The sequence below is a fragment of the Macrotis lagotis genome, chromosome 4, assembly GCF_037893015.1.
Source record: "Macrotis lagotis isolate mMagLag1 chromosome 4, bilby.v1.9.chrom.fasta, whole genome shotgun sequence".
NCBI classification, from domain to species: domain Eukaryota; kingdom Metazoa; phylum Chordata; class Mammalia; order Peramelemorphia; family Peramelidae; genus Macrotis; species Macrotis lagotis.
This window is the reverse complement of record NC_133661.1, coordinates 258,452,266-258,477,256: the sequence shown is the minus strand read 5'-3', so window position 1 is coordinate 258,477,256 and position 24,991 is coordinate 258,452,266. Positions and strand designations below refer to the sequence as shown.

General features: G+C 34.5%; 1 protein-coding gene across 2 annotated transcripts in view; it reads right to left on the bottom strand.

Annotated features, from left to right (window-relative positions):
- The window catches only part of TMEM260 (transmembrane protein 260), a 102,658-nt gene that overhangs the window by 15,339 nt on the left and 62,328 nt on the right, over positions 1 to 24,991 (bottom strand). For both annotated transcript variants that reach the window (XM_074235887.1, XM_074235888.1), the window contains 5 exons: positions 15,921 to 16,034; positions 9,638 to 9,817; positions 8,089 to 8,129; positions 1,180 to 1,263; positions 353 to 467 (listed from right to left, as the gene is read on the bottom strand). In XM_074235887.1, the coding sequence (XP_074091988.1) occupies positions 353 to 467; positions 1,180 to 1,263; positions 8,089 to 8,129; positions 9,638 to 9,817; positions 15,921 to 16,034 (534 nt within the window). The remainder of the gene's footprint in view (positions 1 to 352; positions 468 to 1,179; positions 1,264 to 8,088; positions 8,130 to 9,637; positions 9,818 to 15,920; positions 16,035 to 24,991) is intronic.

The window sequence follows — 24,991 nt, the reverse complement described above, 5'->3', positions numbered from 1 at the left end:
TTTCTGTTCATGCAGATGTAAGAGAAATGAAATGAGTATTATATACAACAATTCCAGTCTGCTGATTGGAGTAAGTTGAACAATACATTCAGGAGGGGCAGCCTGACAAAGATAAATTTCATATCCTGGAAATAATTATATTTTAAAACAGGAAAAAAGCAGGAAGGATAGTAGTAGTTGACTAAATGAAACCACTTTGAATTTATTTATTTTTTAACTGATGGATTTTTAAAGGTCCTAATTCTAATTTTGCATTCTCACAATTGTTTTTACTTATAAAATGCTCATAAAAAATAAGCTGATGAAATCTTACAAAAATATAAATGAAGGGAAATAACAATATGAAACTTACCACACCCATGAAAAGAGGTTTTGAAATATCTAAATTTGCTCTCCAAGCAAAGAACAATGAATAAACAAAAAGCATTCCAACAAAAAGCCACACCAATGGTGGGTTTTGTTTGTCCCTGCAAGACATAATACAATTTTTTCTTACTATGGATTTAAAATAAAAGATAAACATCACAAAAATTTAAGGAAACTTTTAATGCCAATAGATGCTTTCTGATAAAAATTTGTCTACATTTCAGAAGAAAGTAATAAATATTTCCTAATTTGGCACTGGGGTAGAGTTCTTAAAAGAATAACTAGATGAAATAGAGGCAGTGTTAGCTACAGAGTGGACCTACCAAAGAAAGTTTATTATCTGGGCTTTACTCTCCCTCACTTACTACCATTAGTTCGGATTTGGGAGGCACTCCCAGGAAGCAAATGGCTTATGGGGAAGGGGGAAACAATGTATACAAGAAAAGAAACAAAATCTCAAGTAATATTAAAAAGCTAAGGGAAATCCTTCAGCTATTCGCTAGTCATATGTAAGAGATATACACATAATAAACCAGGTGATTTGTGGACTGACAGTATGCAACTTCAGCTGGAGTCTAAATAAGTTATTTTATATTATGAGTACTGCTCAGGTAATCCTGAAAAATGTAACATTAGTCAATTCAATTTTTTAATATTCTTTTGTATTCTGGAAATCATATGGTATTCACAAAGCATGCAAATCTGACAAGCAGAAATAGTGACATTAGGTTTTTCAGAATGTATTTATATATGAACACAATGGAAATTCATTGACTTTATAAAAAAAGCAACAAAAGTAGAAATATTACTTACTGTCTTGCTACACATAAACAAGCTACAACTGCAAGGACTTGAATATTAAGTGATAATTCAACCTTCATATTTTCCATCTGAAAACTATAAAGTAAACATCATTTTCGTTGGTTAGAAAGCAAACAATTTTAAATTTTAAATGATTTAAAGTTCTAAATCAAGAATTTTTTCATAAATATCTGTGATGAAATCCAGAACATATATACTACATTCATTATACTAGAACATATTATTTTTAAAATTTTCAAAGATTGGATTTAGGAGAAAAATGATCACATATAAGAACATGACATAAAGTTAAATTCAGGTTATACACACGCACACTCTCTCTCTATTTTTCAAGAGTTCTAAAAATTGACAATTGATCAATTATCATAGTTTGTCAATCAAAGAGTGAAATCATACCAAAGGTTTGTAACAGTCTATTGTTAGTAAAAATCTGCTGACTATTCCTTTGTAGTTCAGTCAGATCATGCTAACTAACTGGTTTGACCAAAAGTTATGGATTGAGTAGGTCTTGGAACTTCATGTTGACACAGATGCAGACAGTGCCTTAATGAATTAAAATATTGAAAACAATAATAGTTTCTGGAGATCCTTCTACTTCCCAGACAATAGAAATATAGCAAAAATAGAGAAATTCATTTACCTTGTTCTTCACTCATTCCCCAATCATTCTCTCAAAAGATACTTTCTTTTGTGTCAACTTCTTGTGCACATATTATTTAATCAATTTTAGATTAAAAATGGATTATTCTTTTAGGTCTGAATTATTTTATCTATTAAAAACTGCATTCCATTTCAGGTGATATCTAAAGCTATTTATTCTAAGAACTTTTTATACTTAAAAGAGTAGATAATATTCTTCAACTCAAAATAATCTCTCTTTGGCACCAATCACAAGGGCAAAAAAAAGCATGAAATAATTATGGCATCTACAAACTATGTGCTTTTCTAAAGGACACTCATCTACCATAAGAACAGTGGTGAGAGTCAAATAAATTAATAACAAGTTCTCTTTGACCATTTTAAGTATATAAAAGATATACCAAAAGGGAGTTTAATATTTCATGCATTTAATACTCAAATAAGAACAGTAAAAGAGATACACAAAACTAGAATATGTTATATTACCCACAATAAACAAAGAGTAAGCTTATGGAGCAAAATCAGCCACATGATCATAGCAGCCAGTGTTGGAACATATGTAGAACCAAAATTCATTCTACCTGTTCTAATTTTTTTCTTTTACTTCCATGGCTTCCAAAATAAGCACCAAGATAACCCTTGGAATCTATATTTCTATTGGTTCATTATGTTCCAACTTCCTACCGTTTCCATCATTCAGGGAACACCAGTGTATTCATATCTTGGGGGAATTTTGAGTGTAACACAAAGCAGAAACAAATGATAGCTTGTTATGCCCCAGTTGTTGACACCTTTTCTCTTTACATTATAATTTTGTTTGCTGAAGTAACAAAAATGAGGTAATTAAAATGTATTTCATCAAAGGTATAATGAGTTAAGAGATTAATAAAAAACACAAGCATAGTTCTGTCAATTTTTTTTCATCTATGGACAGAATGAACATCACTATGGGTGCTTAAAAAACACTGTTGAGCAGATGAACATTAAAAATGAGTAAGGAATGTAAATTTGTGATTTCCACATTAGGTCACTACCCACCTTAGAAAGAACCCAGATTACAAATGCCATTTTAACAACTGGTGTTGAACTAAACATAAAATTAGGTATTAGTTCCGCCAAATGAGTTTGGTCGAACTGGTATGAACCATTGTGTGAGAAGTTATGATTAGTTTGACTCTATCAGGAGGTTCATTTCAAACTATTCTTCAAAAAGAATTGGGTCAAGTTTTCAAAATAAATTCCTGAAGTACTATAACTTAAATGTAAATTTTGAAAGATTATTATTTCCTATGGTTAGGTTCAGTAATTTCCTTGTCAAGGATTGCAATTGGGATATAAATTGGGAAGGAATATAACTTGCTTGACTAGAAGAGGATGTATAATTAAATTCCATCATACAAAAGATTCTTTGCTTATCTTATCAGAAGGCTACCCATCACTACTCCTATTCCTATGAAACATTTTCTACCAGAATTCTTTTTTGAAACTCAATCAATGAATGCACCACACCTTCATTATCTTTTATCTTTCTTTTATTTCAGGTAACTACTTCAATACAAGTGATCACCTTTCTAGAAATAAAATTTATTTTTTTCTTTCTACTAAGAAGGCTTTAAGTACTCACATGCCTAATATATTATCATACTGTACATCTAAGAGTTAATTGAACTACCAATGTTATGCTTTAGTTTTCTGTAATTCATATAATGATCTTCCAAGTCAATATGCTTTTATTTCCAAATATTATATAACAAAGATGAAGGGGAAAAAATGGAAGAGGACAGAGACTGCCATCTTTTTTTTTTGGAGACAGACTAACAAAGAAAGAAAAGTAAAGTAATAGAGCCATTAGAAGAATAAAGATAGGCGTGGAGTCAAGATGGTGACAGGAGAAGAACTTCTCTTAGGTGCTCTTGCTCAAAACTTATAAACTAAGGACTCTAACTAAATTTTTGAGAGACAGAACCCACAGAGGGATCCAGTGAGGCAGTCCTCCAGCCCAAGGTAACCTGGAAAATAGCAGAAAGGCTCTGCTCCACAGGTTTACAAGGGTGGCCACCAGAGTGAAGGAACTTCAGCCTTCTGGAGGCAGCCCCAGGATGCCTGGGAGCCAGGGCTCCCAGCAGTGAGAGCAGTTTCCTGAACTACACCCCAGAGAGCACCAGGCACAACTTGGAAGATCAGAAGGGGGACCTGTGCCAGAGTGAGCACATGAAGCCAGTCCTCAGGGCACTCAACGAGCAGCATGGCCGCAGCAGCCCAGATCCAGAAACCAGAAGTGGAGCTGGTAAGCAGGAGCTCCCAGGCAACTCAGCCTTGAGTACTCAGCCTAGGTGGGGGGGGGGAGTGGAGAGACACTTCCGAAGGTCTATCCTCTGTCTCTGGAATAGGACTCTGGGGCTCTGACAACATTCAAATCCTGATCACAGTCTAGGCCCCCCATAGAACAGCAGCCCCCCCCACCTCAGCCCCATGGCAGAGGGGTGTGCTTATGGTTATTCACAGACCAGGAGGGAAGGCAGAGCCTCACACACAGAGATCCTTGTAGGGGGGGTGTCCCAATAAAATTCAAAAGCTCAGGAAGCACCCCAAAACCAGGCATAGGCTGGGGAAATGAGTAAACAGGAAAAAAAAGAGGAACACCATTGAGAAATACATTGTCTATGATTCCAAGAAGGATCAAAATACTTAATCTGAAGATGAGGAAGTACAAGCTCCTGCATCTAGAGACTCCAAGAAAATGGAAATTGGGTTCAGGCTATGACAGAGCTCCAAAATGATTTTGCAAATAAAGTGATAGAGATAGAAGAAAAATTGGGAAAAGAAATGAGAGAAATGCAGGAAAAATATAAAAAAGAAGTCAGCAACTTAGTCAAGGAGATCCAAAAAAATGCTGAAGAAAATAACATGTTAAAAACCAGCATAGCTCAAATGAATAAAACAGTTCAAAAAAGTTATTAAGAAGAATGCTTTAAAAAGCAGAATTGGTCAGATGGAAAAAGAAATAAGAAAGCTTTCTGAGGAAAATAAATCCTTCAGATGTAGAATGGAACTGAGGGAAACTGCTGACTTTACGAGAAATCAAGACACAATAATTCAAAACCAAAAGAATGAAAAATTAAAAGAAAATGTGAAACATCTCATTGAAAAAAACACCTGATCTGGAAAACAGATTCAGGAAAGATAATTTAAAAATTATATTGGGATACCTGAAAGTCATGATCAGGAAAAGAGCCTTGAAATCATTTTTAAAGAACTCCTACAGGAAAATTGCCCAGATATCCTAGAAGCAGAGGGCAAAATAGAAATGGAGAGAATCCACCTATCCCCCAGAGAAAGAGATCCCAAAAAACCAACCCCTAGGAATATTATAGCCAAGTTCCAGAACTCCCAAGTCAAAGAGAAAATATTAAAAGCAGCCTGAAGGACACAATTCAAATATCGTGGAGCTGCAGTCAGGATCACACAGGACTTAGCAGCAACTACATTAAAGGCTTGTAGGGTTTGGAATATAATATTCTGGAAGGCAAAAGAGCTTGGAATGCAACCAAGAATCAACTACCCAGCAAAAGTGAACATCCTCTTTCAGGGAAAAAGATGGACTTACAATGAACCAGGGGAATTTCAAATGTTCTTGTTGAAATAGCCAGAGCTGAACAGAAAGTATGATCTTCAAATACAGAACTCAGGTGAAGCATAGAGAGTGGAGGAGAAGGGGAAAATATGAGGGACTTAATGAATGATGATGAACTGCATGTATTCCTGCATTGAAAATGATACTGATAATACTCATGAGAAACTTCTCATTTAATACAGCAGGTAGAAGGAGCTTTTATAGATGAAGCACAGGAGAGAGCTGAATTTGAAGATATAATATATTGTAAAAATGGAGGCAATGGCTAAAAGGGATGTGTAATGGGAGTAAGAGAAAGGAGAGGTAGAATATGCTAAGATATTTCATATAATAAGATTTTTTAAAATTACAATGAGGTATTGCAATGATATGGAAGGGGGAAGGTGAGGGGGAATGAGGGAACTTTCGCTCTCATCAGAAGTGACTAGGAGAGAAAAGAGCACATACACACACATATTTTTTATATATGTATATATATATACTCAATGGGGTATAGACATCTAGAGTAAGAAGGAGAGAAGGGGGACGGGAGAAGGGGGTAGTGTGAGTGATGGAGGAGAGGGTGGACCATAGGAGGAGTGGTCAGATATAATACATTTTCTTTTTTACTTCTTGCAAGGGGCTGGGATTGGATGGCCTGTCCAAGACCACAGGACTGAGTGGTTGCTGGGCCTTAGGGGTGGTATTTGGGCTCAGGACCTCTTGGCCCCAGAGCCAAAGATCTATCTGCTACGCCACTCAGCTACCCTACAGAACATTTAAGAAGAGGGACAGAGTGAAAGGAGAGAGAAAATATAGTACATGGTAGTGTGGAAGTACGAATGGAGGGAGTTGTGATCAGCAATGGCAACAGTGGAAAAATACGGAAGTAGCTTTTATGATGGACTTATCATAAAGAATGTGATCCACTCGTGACAGAGCTGGAGGTGTTGGAACACAGACTGATATTATTATTATTATTATTGTTGTTGTTGTTTTGGGGGCGTTGCAGGGCAAATGGGGTTGGGTAGCTTGCCTGGGGCCTCACAGCTGGGTGATTGTTGGGTGTCTGAGACTGGATTTGGGCTCGAGAGCTCCTAGCTCCAGGGTTGGTGGTCCTTCCAGTGCACCACCTGGCTGTCTCTATTATTATTATTATCATTATTATTATTATTATTATTAAAATTTAAATTTTTTCCTTTCCTTTATTGCTCATGAGGGTCTATATTTTTTGGGGGAGGGGGTAATATTTTAGTAATGTATAAAAAACATCATTTGTACAAAAAATAAAAATAAGTAAATATTAAAAAATAGAGATATAATATTATTTATAATATAATGAAAGAGAAAAGAGAAAAAACAAGAGAAAAAGGAGTTTTCAAAACTTATTCACATACTAAGGGAAATATTTAGAAAAAACTGGGAACAAAGGTAGAGTAGTCTACAAGATTGTAACCTCCTTCAGTCCAGGGATTTCACAAGATGTATCTTTGCATCAACCTTCACACCAAGCATAGTGCTTTATGTACAGTAGATACTAGTAAATATTTCTTGACCATAAGAAGAATGAACAAATAATGGGTCAAAAGCAAATAGATGGTCTGAATATTTATTTCCTTAACAGAGCCCAACTGGGTAAGTCATTTGATCCCTCTAAGTTATAGGGTTTCCTTATCAGGGGAATGAAGGGAGTATAAAAATATCTAAGGACCCTTCCATCTCTAAAGTTCTTTGCCTCTAAATAAACAATATACAGAAATGAGTACTAATAATGATGAACTATTTTTTCTCTTCTCTTTCATTAAAGACAAATTTCTCTATATTTTTATTTAATGATACTATTAGGAGATTCAAAGTTCAATTAAAGTAATAAAAGTAGATAGGGATATTTTTCTTTTTTATATGATTAATCATTCTAATTTTAAATATTTTTCCAATTACATGTGAAAAATCATAAAATTCATTTAAAAAAATTTTGAGTTCTAACTTCTCTCCTTTTCTCCCTTCCGCTTCCACATTAAGAAGGCAAGCAATTTGATATAGCTCTTACATGTTCAGTAATGGAAAATGTATTTCCATATTATGTTGTTAAAGAAAACACAAACCAAAAAAAAAAAAGGAAAAATAAAGTTTGAAAAAATATGCTTTGATCTACATTTAGGCTCCATCAATTTGTTCTCTAAGGAAGGATAGCATTGTACATCAATAAGTCTTTCGAAACAGTCTTAGATCACTGCATAATTGAAAATATTTAAGTCATTCACAGTTGATCATCATACAATATTTCTATTATTGAGTATAATATTCCCCTGATTCTGCTCACTCTACTTTGCATCAGTTCACATAAATCCAGGTTTTCCAATAACTATCCAGCTTGTCATTTCTAATAGCACTATATCATTGTATCATAGTCATATACCATGTTCAGCCATTCCTCAATTGATGAATTTAGTTTACAACTCTCAAGAGTATTTGCTTGACTTCTATGTTTTGTTTTCTATTCAAGAATATGCAGTATACAAAGAAACAAGCAAAAGTAGAAATATATTTTAGATTTGGATGCTACTTTCCTGACAAGTTCCGAAAAATAAATATTAGTAACAGAAAATGCATTTAAAAGGTGTTCCAGGCATTTTTTTTTTACTTACAGCAATATTTCAGACATACTGGATCCTATCTCAGATTTGGCCTGGGCATAAAAGAGAAATAGTTACATTAACGATGCATACAAGAATTACTCATAGTATATTTTAGGGATTTTTTAAAATTTAAGAAAAGTATATTTAGAATATATAATACAGTTTAATCTTTCTAAATCATTATTTCAGAATCTTAAGGGAGTATTTTTTTGCTTTTTTTTTTTGCAAGGCAAATGGGGTTAAGTGGCTTGCCCAAGGCCACACGGCTAGGTAATTATTGAGTGTCTGAGACCAGATTTGAACCCAGGTACTCCTGACTCCAGGGCTGGTGCTTTATCCACTGTGCCACCTAGCTGCCCCAAGGAAGTATTTTTTAAAAGAATAATCATGATAGTATAAGCTGCTTTAAGGTTTTAAAAAGAACTCTGGAAAATAATGGTCAAAGAACTTGGCTTTGAAAAGCATGCTGGAATTATTATTATTATTTGTGTGTTCTTTGGCATGTCACATCTTTAAATTGAGAGGTTGCACTAAATGACCTTTAAAGGGCCTTTCAGTTGTAAATCTATGTTTCTGTGATTGAGATAAGTTAAACACCAACTACCAACTGAAATAATGTTTTCAGTAGGAAGAATTAAGGGACAATTTCACTGTTTGACTATCTATAGTTTTATTGACAATTCCAATCATCTTTGGTTCCACTATGACTATTTTTGTATGGTTACTAATTACTAAGTGATAAGTGAATTCCATTCTCTATTTCCAAGTTCCTCTTGAATTACAATTAACAATTTTCACATAATGAACATTATTTCATATAATGGTATTTCCATATATTGACCACAGCATAAGGAATTAATCAATGATTATCCTATTCATCCTACTCCAAGTAGTCTTTCATTGAGACTACTGATTATTCTTCCACTTTTCATATACTAAACATACTACAATCTCACTTTAGATTAGGTTTTTCCTTTCTCTGTAATGCATGTTAATAGTTATCTGGGTGAAACAAAGCCCTTTAAACTCATTTAGAAGCACATTTTCTCCAAATAATGACACTTTATACAAACACACACACACACACACACACACACACACAAATACTTAACTTTTTTCCAAAAAACTTATCTAATCTTAGATTAGAACAATAAATTTTTCAATGATCACAATTCAACCAAGGCAACCAAAATATTGTATTTATTTTTCAACTTTCTCTATTAGTTTTATTCATAAACTCAATGCTCACAGTGACACCTACTGCTAAAATTAATGAAATGTTGTTTCCACTGTAGGCAGTAAAGTCTTTTTAATGTTTGTTATCCTGACGAGATTATTATTCTACCTCAATAGCAAAAAAAGAAGGTGGATTAAAATAATTCCAGCACTTTCTAAGGCAACCTCCTCAAAGGCACATCCCAAGGAAAAGTCTACCCTATAAATAACTAAAAATGAAAAGTCTAGCTAATGTAATTTTTTCAGTCACTGCCCAGGGAGAAAACTGAAGGAAGTTTTCTTAAAATTTCATTTTAAAAAAAACTTAAAAAAGAAACGTTACCAGGTTGAATGTTCCATACTCTTCTCTAAGAAAATGAGTCAGAAATCCTGAAAATGTTGTCTGGTCTCCCCAAGTCCAACGAGCTTGATTGAGGTAGGAAGAGATGGGCAGATAGAGATAAGGCAGAAAACCAACAGAGAAGAGCAGGCTCAGTTTTAGCAAATGGCCTAGGGAGAGCTCCTGTGTCGAAACAAAAGATTGTATCACAATGTTTACTTTAGTTTAATTATTTGGAACTTTAAGAACACACCAAGAAAAAACATGAAGCATATTTACAGAGGGATCTCTCAATTCATAGTATGTCACTACAAAATACTTTGTTAAACCTTCTGATTACTAGGGATTACTAAGAAAATTTCATCAGCTTGATCTTCTTTGCATGTCTGGGTGAAATTTGAGTGAAGCAAATGACATTAGGAAAGACTCATGAGTATCAAATTCATTGCATTTAAATCATGTCATGACACACATATATGTATGTATGTATATATACATACATACATATATATGGCTGAAGCCCTGCAAATCTGAGATAACTCACTTTGAAGTGATTAAGTGTTGTTGGCTTGTATTGCATATATCAGAAAATGTCCTTCCAAAGTTGGTATACTTCCCTGTCTTCAGCAGTAGCAGAGATGGTCCATTTTCTCTATCATGATAATATAACATATACAATTTATATAATACCACCACACAAGTATTTCTTGGGTAGATGTATTAAATGATTCATTAAAATGACAATAGGAAATAGGTTTTTTTTTTACATTATACTATTGTTTTGAAATAGTCATTAATACTTAAAAATAACTTTTCTTCACCATAATATGTAATATGGTATTATATAAGGTATTAAAAGTACATTTTAAAGCATTTTCTTGATTTATAGGGGGTTTTCATTAACCCACTATTCATTATCTGAAGCTCAAGACAATCTTTTTGTTTAAGTCTGTGATTGCAGTGACATTTGTAGAGTGGGTACTACATAGTGGGAAAAATTCTTTTAACAATGGAGATCAGTAACTATTCTATAACTTAAAGTCTAAAAGAGTTGCCTGGAGCTCTGAGAAGCAAAGTGATTTGCTCAGTTACTCAGACAGTATGCATCAGTGGCAAGACTGGAGTCAAGAGTCTTCCTGATTCTGAGTCTGGCTGACTATCTTACTTGTACCACAATGCCTCCTTCTGAAATCATACCAGTGAAGTCATACCAATGAACCATTTATAAAATTCATCAATAATGAGCATTCATAGATCCATTAAGAGCTTATGACATACCAGTCACATTTATGAAGACAAAAGCAAAACAGTCTCTGTCCTCAAGGAACTTAAATCCTAAAGAATGAGGTAACACAAACATACCTAGTATTATTAAACACATATAAAACAGATATAAAGTGACTTGGTGGAGAAGACACTAGTAGTAAAAGGAGAAAAGAAAGGCCTCTTGTAGAAATGGCATTTCAGTTGAATCTTGAGGAATACCAGAGAGAGTCCAAGGAGCAGAGGTGAGGAGGGAGGTAGCATGGGAAATGACTAATGGAAAGACATGGAGAAAAAAGATGGAATGTCATTGTGTGGGGAATACTATGAAATTCTGAACTACAGAGAACAAAGAGGGAATAACAAATAAGAGGGAAAGTAATGAAGAGCCTTAAATGCCAATGAATTTATACTTGATCCGAAAGGTTACAGGGAACCACCAGAGTTTCTTAAATGTGTGTGATGTAGTCAAGAATGTTTTAAGAAAAATCATTCTGGAAGTTATATGGAGAATGGATTGGAAAGAAGAGAGAGACCATGTAAGAAGGCAACTTAATTATTTCAAACTTTAAGAACACACCAAGTAAAACATGAAATATATTTATAGATTTCTCAATTTATAATAAGTATCCAAAAATAATTTGTTCAACCTTCCAATTATTATATATTACTAAGAAAATTTTATTGGTCTGCTCTTTGTACAAAACTGGATGAAATTTGAGTGAAGCAAATAACCTTAGGTAATTGTGTAGGTTATTAAAAATGCAAGAGGTGATGAGGACCTTAAGAAGGGTGATGGTTTATGGATATGAGATAATATGGATAGAGAAAAAAGGTTTTTAAAATTTACTGGATATGAAAAGTGAGTGAAGATGATATGTTGATAACACAGAAGTTGTGAACCTGAATGACAGGAAGAGAATGATAGTACTCTAAAAGAGGAAGGATGTTAAACAGGTGGGTTTGAGAAAAGACAGTGAATTCTGAGTTGAAGGAGAAGGAAAAGAAATGAAAAGGTCTTTGGATTTGGCAAGTCAGAGATTATTAATAATTATGAAGAAAGTGGTTTCTGCATAGTAATAAGGTCAGAATACAAATTACAAAGGACTTGGAAGACACACTTTTCAAAAGGTTTGAATGAAACAGGGAAGACATAAAAGATGAATTGCAGGGGGCAATGATAGAATTTAGATTTTTTTTTTTAATGGGAAAATCTGGGCTTTTTTGTAAGCACCAGAAAAGAACCTATACAATAAGAAGAGCTTTAGAGAAATGTAATGTGATGATTTTTTAGAATAATGATTGGGAAGAGATAAGATCAATTTATATATAACTTGATCTTGGTGAGAAGCAGAGACATTTATCTATCTATTCATCAGAGAATGGAATAAAGAAAGATGTGAGTAAAATATTAAACAATGGTGAGGTATGGAAAAGGAGAAAAGATGAAGTTTCAGGGGCACCTATTCCTGCTTAATATTAGTACCTAACCTAACCCATCTCATCAACTGTTTTGGTCAGCTTTAGGCAAAAAAAGAAGAAAAAAAGACTTGAATAACAAAGTATTAAAAGGATCCAATGGGAAAACTGAAGTCCTGAAATATCTTTCAATCATGACCATATGTTCTTACTGAAAAAGTCAAATAAGACTTGAAGAATGTCATATGATGCAACTTTGTACAAAAATCACACCAAACAACAACACCATCACCACAATAATTGTTTACTATAAGACTTAGGGCATAACTGTGATTGTAGCCTTGATTTTTCTAAAATACAAAATTACTAAAGTGAGCTCTTTCAATAATTAATTTTCATCTTTCAAAATAATGCCCCAAACAAATCTTTTTAAAACTACTTTCTATAAAATAATCATTAAGTTTTAAATAGATTTACTTTAATTGGTCTTTTTCTGGTGATAGTTATTTATCCCTTCTGATATGGAAGACCTTCTGTATTTAATTTAGAGAATATTTTTTTCTCATCAAACTATATTCCAAAATAAAAGGAAAAATTCATAATATTTTGCAAAGAAGACCTTAGGGTTAAATCCCCTGATGAATTTTAAAAGTTCAAATGTTAGATGTTTTTAAAAATTATAATGACTCTTTTGAAAGATGTTATGTTTTAGTTTAAGAAAAAAATTTAAGAACACAATCAAGTTCAAATTCAACCAATAAGCATTTATTAAACACCTAATGTTGTCAAATATTTTGATAACATTTGGTTGATATTGTTGTTCACTAATTTTAGTCATATGCAACTCTTTATGACCCCTATTTTGGGTATTTTCTTGGTAAAGCTACTAGGGTGGTTTGTCATTTCTTTCTCCAGCTCATTTTACAGATGAGGTAATTTAGGCAAACAGGGTTAGGGTCCACACAGTGAATGAGGTGAAATTTGTTCCTGACCCCAAACCCAGTCCTTTAACCACTATGCCACCACCTAAATACTGCTGGAGATATAAAAAAATCCTTACTATGAAGGAGCTCACAATCAAATTTTATCTGAGAAGAATAGGTAACTACAACTGCATTAGAAGTATCAAATTAATATTATATAGTAGAAAATAAAGTATTTAGTGTAGCAACAACGAAACACATAAAATGTTAAAAGAGGAGTATAAGGACAACTTTATCAAAATGTCTGCCAGTTTTTTTTTCAAAAATAGTTACTTATCAATCAGAATATATGACTTCTCTCTAGAGAATGCAATGAATAAGGAAACAAATAATTTGGGCAATAATTTAGAAAACTATAGATCTTCAAACAAAGTCTCAAATAACCCTGCTGGTGGATTCAGCAATCATTACTTAAGAGAGAAGGAAGGTGTTGGCAAAGATGGCAGGGAAAAGGCAGGGACTCACCTGAACTCTCCTAAATTCCCTTCAAACAACTTTAAATAATACCTCAAAACAAATTTGGGGATAAAAGAACTCACAATGGATGGGGTGAAACAATTTTCTAGACTCTACAGGGGGTGAGACTGGAATGCAGAGCAGAGCAGGCTGGGCCAGCACAAGCTACACCATAGAAACTAGCAATGGTCGGGGGGGGGGGGTAAATGAATCATCAATGGGCAGCAACTACTGGGCTCTCAGTCCACAGAGAGCAAGGAACCACAGGGTTCCTTTGCTGGCACTGGGTGCAGGACTCTGCTGCATTGTCCATACTCAGCTTTGTGTCACAGTCCTGCATTGCAGTTCCAGGACTTTGGGTAACGAGGGGTTCTAGCACCAGAGCCTACAGTCACAAGGGTGAAGAAAACTGCATGTGGTCTCTCACAGACCAGAGCACAGACCAAGACAGTAGTAAACACACCTCTAAGATCATAACATCTTCCAAATTAAAGCAAGGAAAAAAAGCACTATATGCCCCACCCCAAAACTTACACTTTGAAAAAAGGATTTGTAACAGGAATTGGGGGGATGATTAAAAATTAGAAAAATCATTGATTCTTTCTAGCCTTCTAGTATATTACTCCCTCTTCAGCACTCCAAAGGTCCAGTCAAAGTAATCTCTCTGCCTAAAATGACCCTCCATTATTCCTCTGCATTGGCCATCTCTCATGCTTGAAATGCACATCCTCCTTACATTCCTCTCTTTCAAGATATAGTTCTGGTGCCACTAGCCTCCCAGTAAGGGCGTTCTTTCCCAAAACATTTTGCATTTATATATCATTATACTTATATCTATTCTCTATATATTTAAGAGAACTGATACTTTGGTTTTCTCCCCCTTTAAAATGTGAGCTCACTGAGAGTAGAGAAAGTTTCAGTCTTTGTTTTTGTATCTCCTCAGCCCAGCACAGAGGATGGAAAATAGTAAATGTTTAATGGATTAACAATAATCACTACTCACTAATAACTCTGCTTTCCCTCCCTTCCCTTTTCCTACTCTGCCCCTTAGCCCTCCTTTGTAACAAATAAGTAGAGCCAAGCAAAAAAAAAAAAACCCACCGAAATTAGCTGTGTCTGAAAATGTACGTTGCATTATGCATCTCTATTCCATTGCCCCACTACAAAGTAGGGAGAAGCATGACTTATCATTAGTCTTTGGAAGTCATGACTGGTTAGTGCAATAATCAGCATTCCCTTTTTTTTTTTTTAGTTTTTGCAAGGCAATGGGGTTAAGTGGCTTGCCCAAGGCCACACAGCTAGGTAATAATTAAGTGTCTGAGGCTGGATTTGAACTCAGGTACTCCTGACTCCAGGGCTGCTGCTCTATCCACTGTGCCACCTAGCCGCCCCCGAAATTTTTTAAAGTCATTTTCCTTTATGTTACTTCCTTTATGTTAATTGCTCTATAAACTGTAATCTTGGTTTTACCCACTTCACTGTGCAATTAGTTTATATAATTTTTCCTAGGTTTATCATAAGCCATCATTTTCATCATCTTTTATGGCACAATAATATTCAGTTACATTCATAAATAATAAATTATTTTAGTTGATTCCCAACTGATGAACACTACTTTGTTTTCAGTTCTTTGGTACCAAAAAGACTGCTATTATAAACATTTATGTACAATCAACAGATCCTCTTTTCCTGTCTTTGACCTCTTAGAGGATTTGTATAATGTTGCATAATTTTTATAAATCCTTTTTATGGCTATTTATGTGCTATATCTTGCACAAATGATCAGGACATGGAAAGGTTATGGGTTCAGATTCAATGATTTCTTAAGAATAATTATGTTTTTATTGTTTTTCAATCATTTTCAGTCTTATAGGACTCTCTTTAACCTCATTTGGGGTTTTCTTGGCAAAGATACTGCAGGGATTTGCCATTTCCTTCTCCAGCTCATTTTTATAGAAGAGGAAACTGAGGCAAATAGAATTGTGATTTATTCAGGCTCATCCAGCTAGTAAGTGTCTGAGGCTAGATTTTTAACTCAGAAATATGAGCTTCTTGATTACAGGGACAACACTCTATCCACTACATTATCTATAATCATATTAAGCCCAAATAAGATCATCAAAAAGTTTTTCATTTGCACCATCTTACAAGGTTTAGACACTTACCTTTACTTTAAGAAATCGGAAAAGAACCCACAATGCAATGCATAAAACATAAAGTATTATTGTATGCTGATTGCATAAGCTAAGGCCACAGCAGAATGCGCCAATCTTGGATATCTGAAAAAAAATTTAAAATAATACTGATACAATCAACAAATCAAAGCTAAGAATTCATCTACAGTGAAACAGAAGCAACACTAAATAAAAGGACAAGCACGAATAGCATTTCTACCTAGCATGCAAATTTTAAAAATGATGTACAGTTAAAACTATTTAGTCTACTTTTCTCTTCTGTGAATGCTTTATTTTGGTTGACTGATGATAGCCATCACCATATCTATCATCAAATATTTATTTTTATTAAACAGAGTAGCATGTAATTCAATAATTTAACAAAGGATAGTGGTATGTACTCTGTTTCAGCTACTATGTTATGAAATATAAGAAATACAAAATTAAGGGTGTGTGTGTGTGTGTGTGTGTGTGTGTGTGTGTGTGTATGTTACAAGTGTTTGTAAGAAATCCAACAAAGGATTCCAGAAGAAGGGATTTTGAGCTGGATCATAAAAGAAGAGTAAGATTTCAAAAGGAAGATTATATATGGTACAAACAAGACATTTTAGACAGAGGACCTAATCAAAAGGCAGGTAAGCAGAAAAAGTTTGAAAAAGAATATTGAGTAGTAGAGTTTGACTGAAATGCAGAATATGTGTATAATGTACAAAGTATAGGGGAGTAATGAATGGGTCATATATTGTAAAAATATGAGTCATATTGTCAAAGACTTTAGACTGCCAGACTGAGGAGTTGGATGAATGTAGGAATAGAGAGAGAGGGAAAAGTTTAAAATGACACCAAGGTTTTGTATGATGGCAAGAATGGTAGTGGTTTTAATATAAATATGGAAGGAAGAAGGAAGAATAGATTTTAGAGAAATGATGAAGAATTCAGTTTTGAATATACATATACAGGTAAAGATGCCTAACATTTAACTGACAATGCATACCTGGAAGTTTGAAAAAAGACTATGCTAGAAATATCTAGATTCATGTATGATCTGTAATCTGGTAATGGTTACAGCTTGAAAAATGGACTTTTGGGGTATCTTTTTAAACTTTATTTATATCTTTTGTTTATATAGCACTTAATTTTTTGCTCATATATTCTGAGCTTTTCTCCTACTCTACATAAAAAAGTAAAAAGGAACAGTTCAATAAAAATAACCAATGCATTAAACAAATAATGCATTATACGCAGAATTCCATATTCAATTAACTCATCCCTTCAAAGAAGGGAAGAAGGTGGGTACATTGTCATCTCTTTTTGGATGCTAATCTTGGATATTATAATTTTATGGTATTTAGTTTCGATTGTTATGTTGTTTTTATTTTTCCCATTTAAATTATAATAGCCATTATATATATATATATATATATTACTTTATAGTTTTCCACTTATTTTACTTTGCTTCATTAAAGTCTTCCTATGTTTTTCTATGTAGTTATTTTATTCTTTTTTTACAACACTAGAACATTTCATTACATTCATATATCATTCTTCGGTCCACAGGAATCTAATTTTATTCTAGTTCTTTGCTATAGTATCTTTTTTTGCTCCTAGTTCTTTACTATTACAAAAAAAATCTGGAAGTAGCAGACATTTTAGTAATATCCAAGATTTACAAAGCAAATTAAAAATTGTCAAAAAAATTGTCTCATTTGATCAAAGAATAAAAGTATAGAAAGAAAAAAAAAGAGGTACAAATCTAGAATTTTGAAGGATGCTTATATTTATAGGGCTGGTGAAAAAGAGAAAAGGTAGAGTTAGAAAAAAGAATGAGTGGTCAGAAAAAAACAGAACAGTATTGTACCAAGGAGCACAGTAATCAATAGTGTCAATATACAGAAAAGCTGAAAAAAAATAAGAAGGGAAAAGGTTGGAGTTAACAATGAAGTCAATAGTGCACTTTGGGAAAATAATTTTAGCTAAGCTATAGAGGAGAATTTAGAGAAGCAGTACCAGTATATACTGCTTCTTTAAGAAGTCAAGTCCAGAGGTAAAATGACAGGGAGAAGCCAGAATTCCTTAAGTTCTCCTGGACTTCCCTTTAGAAACAACCTTAATCAAGCCTTTAAATCGATTTTGGAGTGACAGAACCCACAAAAAGAAAGGGAGGAAGGTGGAGATAGAATGGAGTAAATTAAGAGGTGAAGAGGTGCAAAGGACCTAGTAGAGGGAAAGAAGGAATGGGGTGAGAATTCTTTGAATCTTACTTTAAGTGGATTTGGCTCAAAGAGGGAATAACATATATATATTCAGTTGGATTTAGAAACTTCTCTTATCCTAGAGGGTATTAGAAGAGAAAGGAGGGATGGGAAGGGAAAGAGGGATTGATAAAAGGGAGGGAAGAATAAAAGGGAAAAGTACAAGGGCAAATGGGAAAGAAAAGGGAAGGAGGGACTGGTAGAAGGGAGGGCAGATTGAGGGAAGTGACAGTCAGAAGCCAGAAGCAAAATACTGATGAGGACAGATAGGGTGGAGAGAGAAAGTACAGAGGAAAGATAAGATGGAGGGTAATACAGAGTTAGTAACCATACCTGTGAATGTGAATGGGATGAACTCTCCCATAAAACAGAATAGGATAGCAGAATTCCTAAAGTCTGCTATAGCAGAATTAAAAACCAGAATCCTCTAATACACAGTTTACAAGAAACACATTTTAAGCAGAGAGATACAGTGTAAAGGAAAGAGGCTGGAGCAGAATATATTATCATTCAGCTGAAGTGAAAAAAGTAGGTGTAGAAATCCTTATCTCAGAGAAAGCAAAAGCAAAAGTAGATCTTATTAAAAGGGATAAGAAAGGAAACCCCCATAGGGACCATAGACAATGAAGTAATATCGATACTAAACATATATACACCAAGTGATATAGCATCTTAATTCTTGGAGGAGAAGCTAAATGAGTTACAGGAAGATATAGACAGCAAAAATCTACTATAGGAAGACCTCAACTTTCCTCTCTCAGAATTAGATAACTCTAACCACAAAAGAAACAAGAAGAAAGTTAAGGAGCTAAATAGAATTTTATAAAAGTTAAGATATGATAGACCCCTGGAAAAAACTGAATGGGAATAGAAAGGAATATACCTTCTTGTCTTTGGTACATGGCACCTACACAAAAATTGACCATATATTAGGACACAAAACCTCACAATCAAATGCATAAAGGCAAAAATAGTAAATGCATCCTTCTCAGATCATGAAACAATAAAAATTGCATGTAGTAAAAAGCCATGGAAAGACAGACTAAAAATTAATTGGAAACTAAATAACCTAATTTCAACAAAAGACTGGATTAAGCAACAAATCATAGAAAAAATTAATTTCATCCAAGGTAAGAACAAAAATGAGACAACATATGAAAACTTGTGGGTTACAACCAAAGCAGTGAGCAAGGAAAATTTTATTTCTCTAAATGCTTAAATGAATAAAATAGAGAAAAAGGAGATTAATGAATTGGGCATACAACTAAAAAGCTACAAAAGAACAAATTAAGAATCCCCAACTAAATATCAAATTAAAAATTCTGAAAATCAAAGTAGCAACTAATAAAATTAAAAGTAAAAAATTCTATTGAACCAATAAATAAAACTAAGAGTTGTTTTTATAAAAAAAATAAAAGAGATAAACCTTTGGTTAATCTGATTTAAAAGAGGAAGAAAATCAAATTATAATACCAAAATTGAAAAGGGTGAGAGTCACCACTAATGAGGAGAAAATTAAAATAATAATTCAGAGCTATTTTGTCCAACTGTATGTCAATAAATTTGACAATCTAAGTGAAATGAATGAATATTTATAAAAATAAAAACTGTCCAGATTAACAGAAGAGGAAATCAAATACTTAAAATAACCTCATCTTAGAAAAGAAATTGAACAAGAGATCAATTAACTCCCTAAGAAAAAGTCTCCAAAGGCAAATGGATAAACAAGTGAATTCTACCAAATATTCAAAGAATAATTAATTCTGATTCTATTTAAACCATTTGAAAAAATAGGGGTCTACCAAATTCCTTTTAACATGAATATGGTGCCGAATCTTAAACCAGGAAGAGTCAAAACAGTTAAAGAAAATTAAAGTTCAAAAACTTTAAATAAAATATTAGCAAAGAGATTACAGTATGCTATCACTAGGACAAAACACTATGATCAGTTAGGATATATACCAGGACTGCAGGGTTGGTTCAATATTAGAAAAACTATCAGTACAATTGACCATATCAGTGACAGAAATGACACAAATCAAATGATTATCTTGATACTGAAAAAGCTTTTGACAAAATACCACACCCATTCCTATTAGGGAGCATAGGAAGAAATGGACTTTTCCTTTAAATAATAAGGATGGTGCAGTGGATGGAACACTGGCCTTGGAGTCAGGAAGACAGGAGATTAGATCCAGCCTCAGACACTTGACACTAACTAGCTGTGTGAACTTGTGCAAGTCACTTAACTCTGACTGCCTTACATCTATGGCCATCTCTAGTCATCCTGATTCCTATCTGGTCACTGGACCCAGAAGGCTCTGGAAGAGAAAGTGAGGCTGGTGACTTAGCAAAGCACCCTCTTGCTCAAATCCAATTCATGTGTGTCATGGTATCACCTCCCTGATCAAGCAATATCTATCTAAAACTATTAGCAAACATTATATGTAATTGAGACAAACTAGAAGTATATGCAATAAAATCAAGGGTACAACAAGGATGGCCATTATCACCACTATTATGTTAAGTTTAGCAATAAGAGAAGAAAAAAATTGAAGGAATTAGAATAGGCAATGAGTCAACAAAACACTCACTCTTTGCAGATGATATGATGTTATGCTTAAAAGAATACTAGAAAATCAACTAATTAATTACTTGGAACAATTAGAAGCTTCAAAAAAGTTACACAAATCACCAGCATTTCTTTATATTAACAACAAAGTCAAGCAGCAAGAGAAAGAGAAATTCCATTTAAAGTTACTATAGACAACATAAAATACCTGGGGGTCTCACTTGCCAAGATGCATTTTATGCAAATGAAGTATAAGAAGAAGAACTGATACAATGAAATTAGATGGAGAAGGAGAGCTAGTAGCTGTGGAATATGTTAAAGTTAGGGAATAGGTTAAAGAGGGGAACAATACACATATGTCTTAATTATAGCTGCCCTGGGGGGACAATGAAGGGGGGGAATTTAAAAAAAAAACAAGTACACAGCAAAGAACAGAAGAAAACTTATAAAAGGAAGCAAAGAAAAGATGGACAATTTTGCACCCAATATTTAATATTTATTATAAAGGCTTTCTTGAAATCAAAATTTAATTTATTGTTTTATATTATGTTTTACTGTGCACATGACTTTAAAAATTTTTTGTAAAATAAAGAAAAGATTAAAAATAAAGAGAAAAATAAAATAAAAAAGATAAAAATATAGAGACATGAGTAGGTTAGACAGAGAGCTTTTATTTAGAATATAAGGTCACTAATAAATATGGATGCAAAAATCCTAAATAAAACACTAACTGGGTGACTATATCAATAGATCACAAAGGTTATACATTGTGACCAAGTAAGATTTATACCAGAAATGCAGAGAGGATTTAACTTAAGGAAAACTATTAACATAATTGAATATATCAGCAGAGGCAGAAAAGGCTTTTGACAAAAGCTCATTCCTATTAAAAAGATTAAGCCCAAGGGTCCAGCTCACTTTGAGGATAACCCAGATTCTGCTGCCCTCCCACCCCCAGGCCTAGGGAGAAAGTGTCTGGCATCCCATACTGGCCAGCCCACTTGAAGTTACTAAGCCCAATGAGCAAAGCCTCTAGGGAACTCAACACCGAAGGTCTGTGAACCAGCTCCTCCCCTAACACAAGATCCTAGGAAAATGAAGAAAGGTCAGTGGAAAGTGGGGTCCATTGAATGTTACCTCAAAGAAAAAGATCCTAACTCAGAGAGGACTAGAGCTTCAGGGGAGAATATGAATTAGTCTCCAATCCAGAAAGACTTCTTAGAAGAGATCAGGAAGGAATTTAAAAATCAAATGGAAAAACTGGGAAAAGAAATGCAAGTGAAAATTAACACTTTGCAAGAAAAAAATTAACATCTTGCAACAAGAAAACAAATCCTTCAAAAATACAATTGGACAAGTGAAAAAAATAAATAATTCTCTCAAAACCACAACTGGGCAAATGGAAAACTTCTTCAAAAATGGATGCCCTATTGGAAAAGGAGTTGCAAGAAGTAAATGATGCAAATTCTTCTTTAAAAAAAGAGATTGGAATTTGTGGAAACTAATGACTTCACAAGACAACTAGAATTTATTAAACACAACCAAAAAAACATGAAAAAAATAGAAGAAAATGTAAAATACCTCATTGGCACAACAACTGAACTGCAGAACAGATTCAAGAAAGACAATTTAAGAATCACTGGGCTTCCACAGTCTTCTCTGACCATGGCCCAGCTAACACTGCTTGGCTATTCTTTTAACACACACACACACTCTCTCTCTCTCCCTAGCCCTTCCTACATCTTGTAACCTTTTAAATAAATTTTTGTCTTATTTCCACCCCTGCTTTCCCAAGTCTGAATAATGTTTCCTTATAGGAAGAACTGAACTCAAGTAGCCAGCAGCTACATAAATGGCGAGCCAGATAGGAGACTCTACCCAGACTGGGAAATTGGATCGAGGTGAAAAGTACATCCCTTTTTTTTTTAGGTCATAGATTTTTAGAAAAGTAGGAAAATTATTGGACCTCTAGCCCTCCTTCTGTGTTACCCTTTTTCTGGAAAAGGGAAAAAGGTTGAGTTTTGTGGGGAGTCAGTTAAACTGATCCCATGTGGTGTTTCAAAGTAGCCCTGATATGGGCCTGCCCTGTTTTCAGACTGACTGGAGGAAAGTCAGTTCTGAGGGGTGTTAGGTTTTTACCCCACTTTGGAGTGAGGGTTCTTAAAGGAAGGACATTTGGCATATGTTCAATTGACATGTATGCCTACCTATAAATTGACAAAGAATTAAAATATGGGGGAAAACTTGGTACCAAAAAAAGTCCCCCTAGCTGTGTGATTGCCCCTAGGAAGGACTTAGATTTGACAAAAACAAAACACCTGAGCTCCTGGAAATTGTCTTTGGTTGGAACTCTTTTTCTCTCTTTCTCTTTGAAATTCTCTCTTTCATTCTCTGCCACCCCCACCCGCTGCAGGGGAAGGAGGGAGGGAGAAGGGAAATCTTCCTTTTTAGAACTTTGAAACTCAAACCTGTGTCACAGATGGAATTCATGCTTCTCTGCAGGTAGAGTAAAACCCCAAAACTTGTTTTAGAAAACAGGCGACCCCATGCCTTCTTCCTAGTTTGGGGAGGAGGGGGAGTTGGGCAAAGACCATGTTTTCAATTCCAAGGCCCATTCCCTAAAGACATTAGCTTGGCTGAGGAAAGCCTCACCTTAGGAGGGAGAAGGGGAAATGGGCAGATTGATTGGGAAGCCTCATAGTCAGTTAAGGAAAAAAAGGGGGAAGATCTTTTCTGGCATTAGGAAATTCAGATTTCATCTTTTTTTTTTTAAGGCAATGGGGTTAAGTGATTTTCTCAAGGTTACACAGTTAGGCAATTATTAAGTGTCCGAGGTTGAATTTGAACTCAGGTCCTCCTGACTCCGGGCTGGTGCTCCATCCACTATGCCATTTAGCTGCCCCCAGATTTCATCTTTTAATTAAGCCTCTGCTAATAACTAATATTTCTGTAATAGAGTAACTGTGTTTGAACTTTATAAAATTACTTAAGAATGCATTCAATTTTAACTATTGATTGGCTATTTCAAGATCTTAATGTATATATGTATGTATATATATATATATATATATATATATATATAGTTTCTCAAGCAATTCTGATAGATTCTAAAATTTATTTTTTGACTAGTCTTAATTGGTACATTCAAAAATATACAGTATAAAAATATGTGTGTGTATATGTGTGTACATGTGGGGGTTTTTTATGTTTTTGCAAGGCAAATGAGGTTAAGTGGCTTGCCCAAGGCCACACAGCTAGGTAATTAAGTGTTTGAGGCCGGATTTGAACTCAGGTACTCCTGACTCCAGGGCCAGTGCTCTATCCACTGCGCCACCTAGCTGCCCCTTGTACATGTGTTTTCAAACATTAATGGGACGTTTTCATATCATTGGTGGGGCTAGAGCCTGATCAACTATGGGGGCTTGGGTCAACTAGGGAGCAGAGTTGGTGGTAGGGCTGAACTTCTGGAGATTGCTGGAGGGAGGACAGTTGCAGAGACAATTCCTGAGCCCCTCTGGTCAGGAGGAACTCAGAGTCCATACCTCCATTTCAGCTAAAGCATCTTCCAAGAACAAACACAATTACAGATTACCTCTGCCCCAGACTAAGCCTGAGCAGCAGAAAACACCTCAGCTGACAATAGGGAGAGTGATCACCTCACTCCAGGGTATAGCCTACAATTGATCTAAGGCAAAAGTATTTAACAGCTTCAAACCTCTCCCTCTAGCCCAAGAGATAGGACCTTAATCAAGGTCACAGACACTCAAGCGAAAGCAACTGGCACCCCCTAATGGCCAGCTAGAGATATTATACTTAGTGAGCAAAATCTCTAGCACCCTCTACTGGCCAGATGGAGATATTTCACTCAGTGAGTAAAGCCTCCAGGGATCCTGACACCAAACTCATGTGAACCAGCCCCTACCCAACACAAGGTTTTAGGATAATGAAGAAAGGCCAGCCCAAAGGAGGGTCCATAGAAAAATTCTTGGAAGGAAAAGACACTAACTCAGAGAGACCTAGAATCTCTGAGGAGAATACAATTTGGTCTTCAGTACAGAAAGACTTCCTTGAAGAAATAAGGATGGAGTTTAAAAATAAATTGGAAAATTTGGGAGAGAAAATTAACACTTTGCAACAAGAAAAGAAATCAATGAAAAATACAATTAGACAAATACAAAATGAGAATAATTCTCTCAGATCCTCAATTGGGCAAATAAAAAAAGAAAATAATTCTCTCA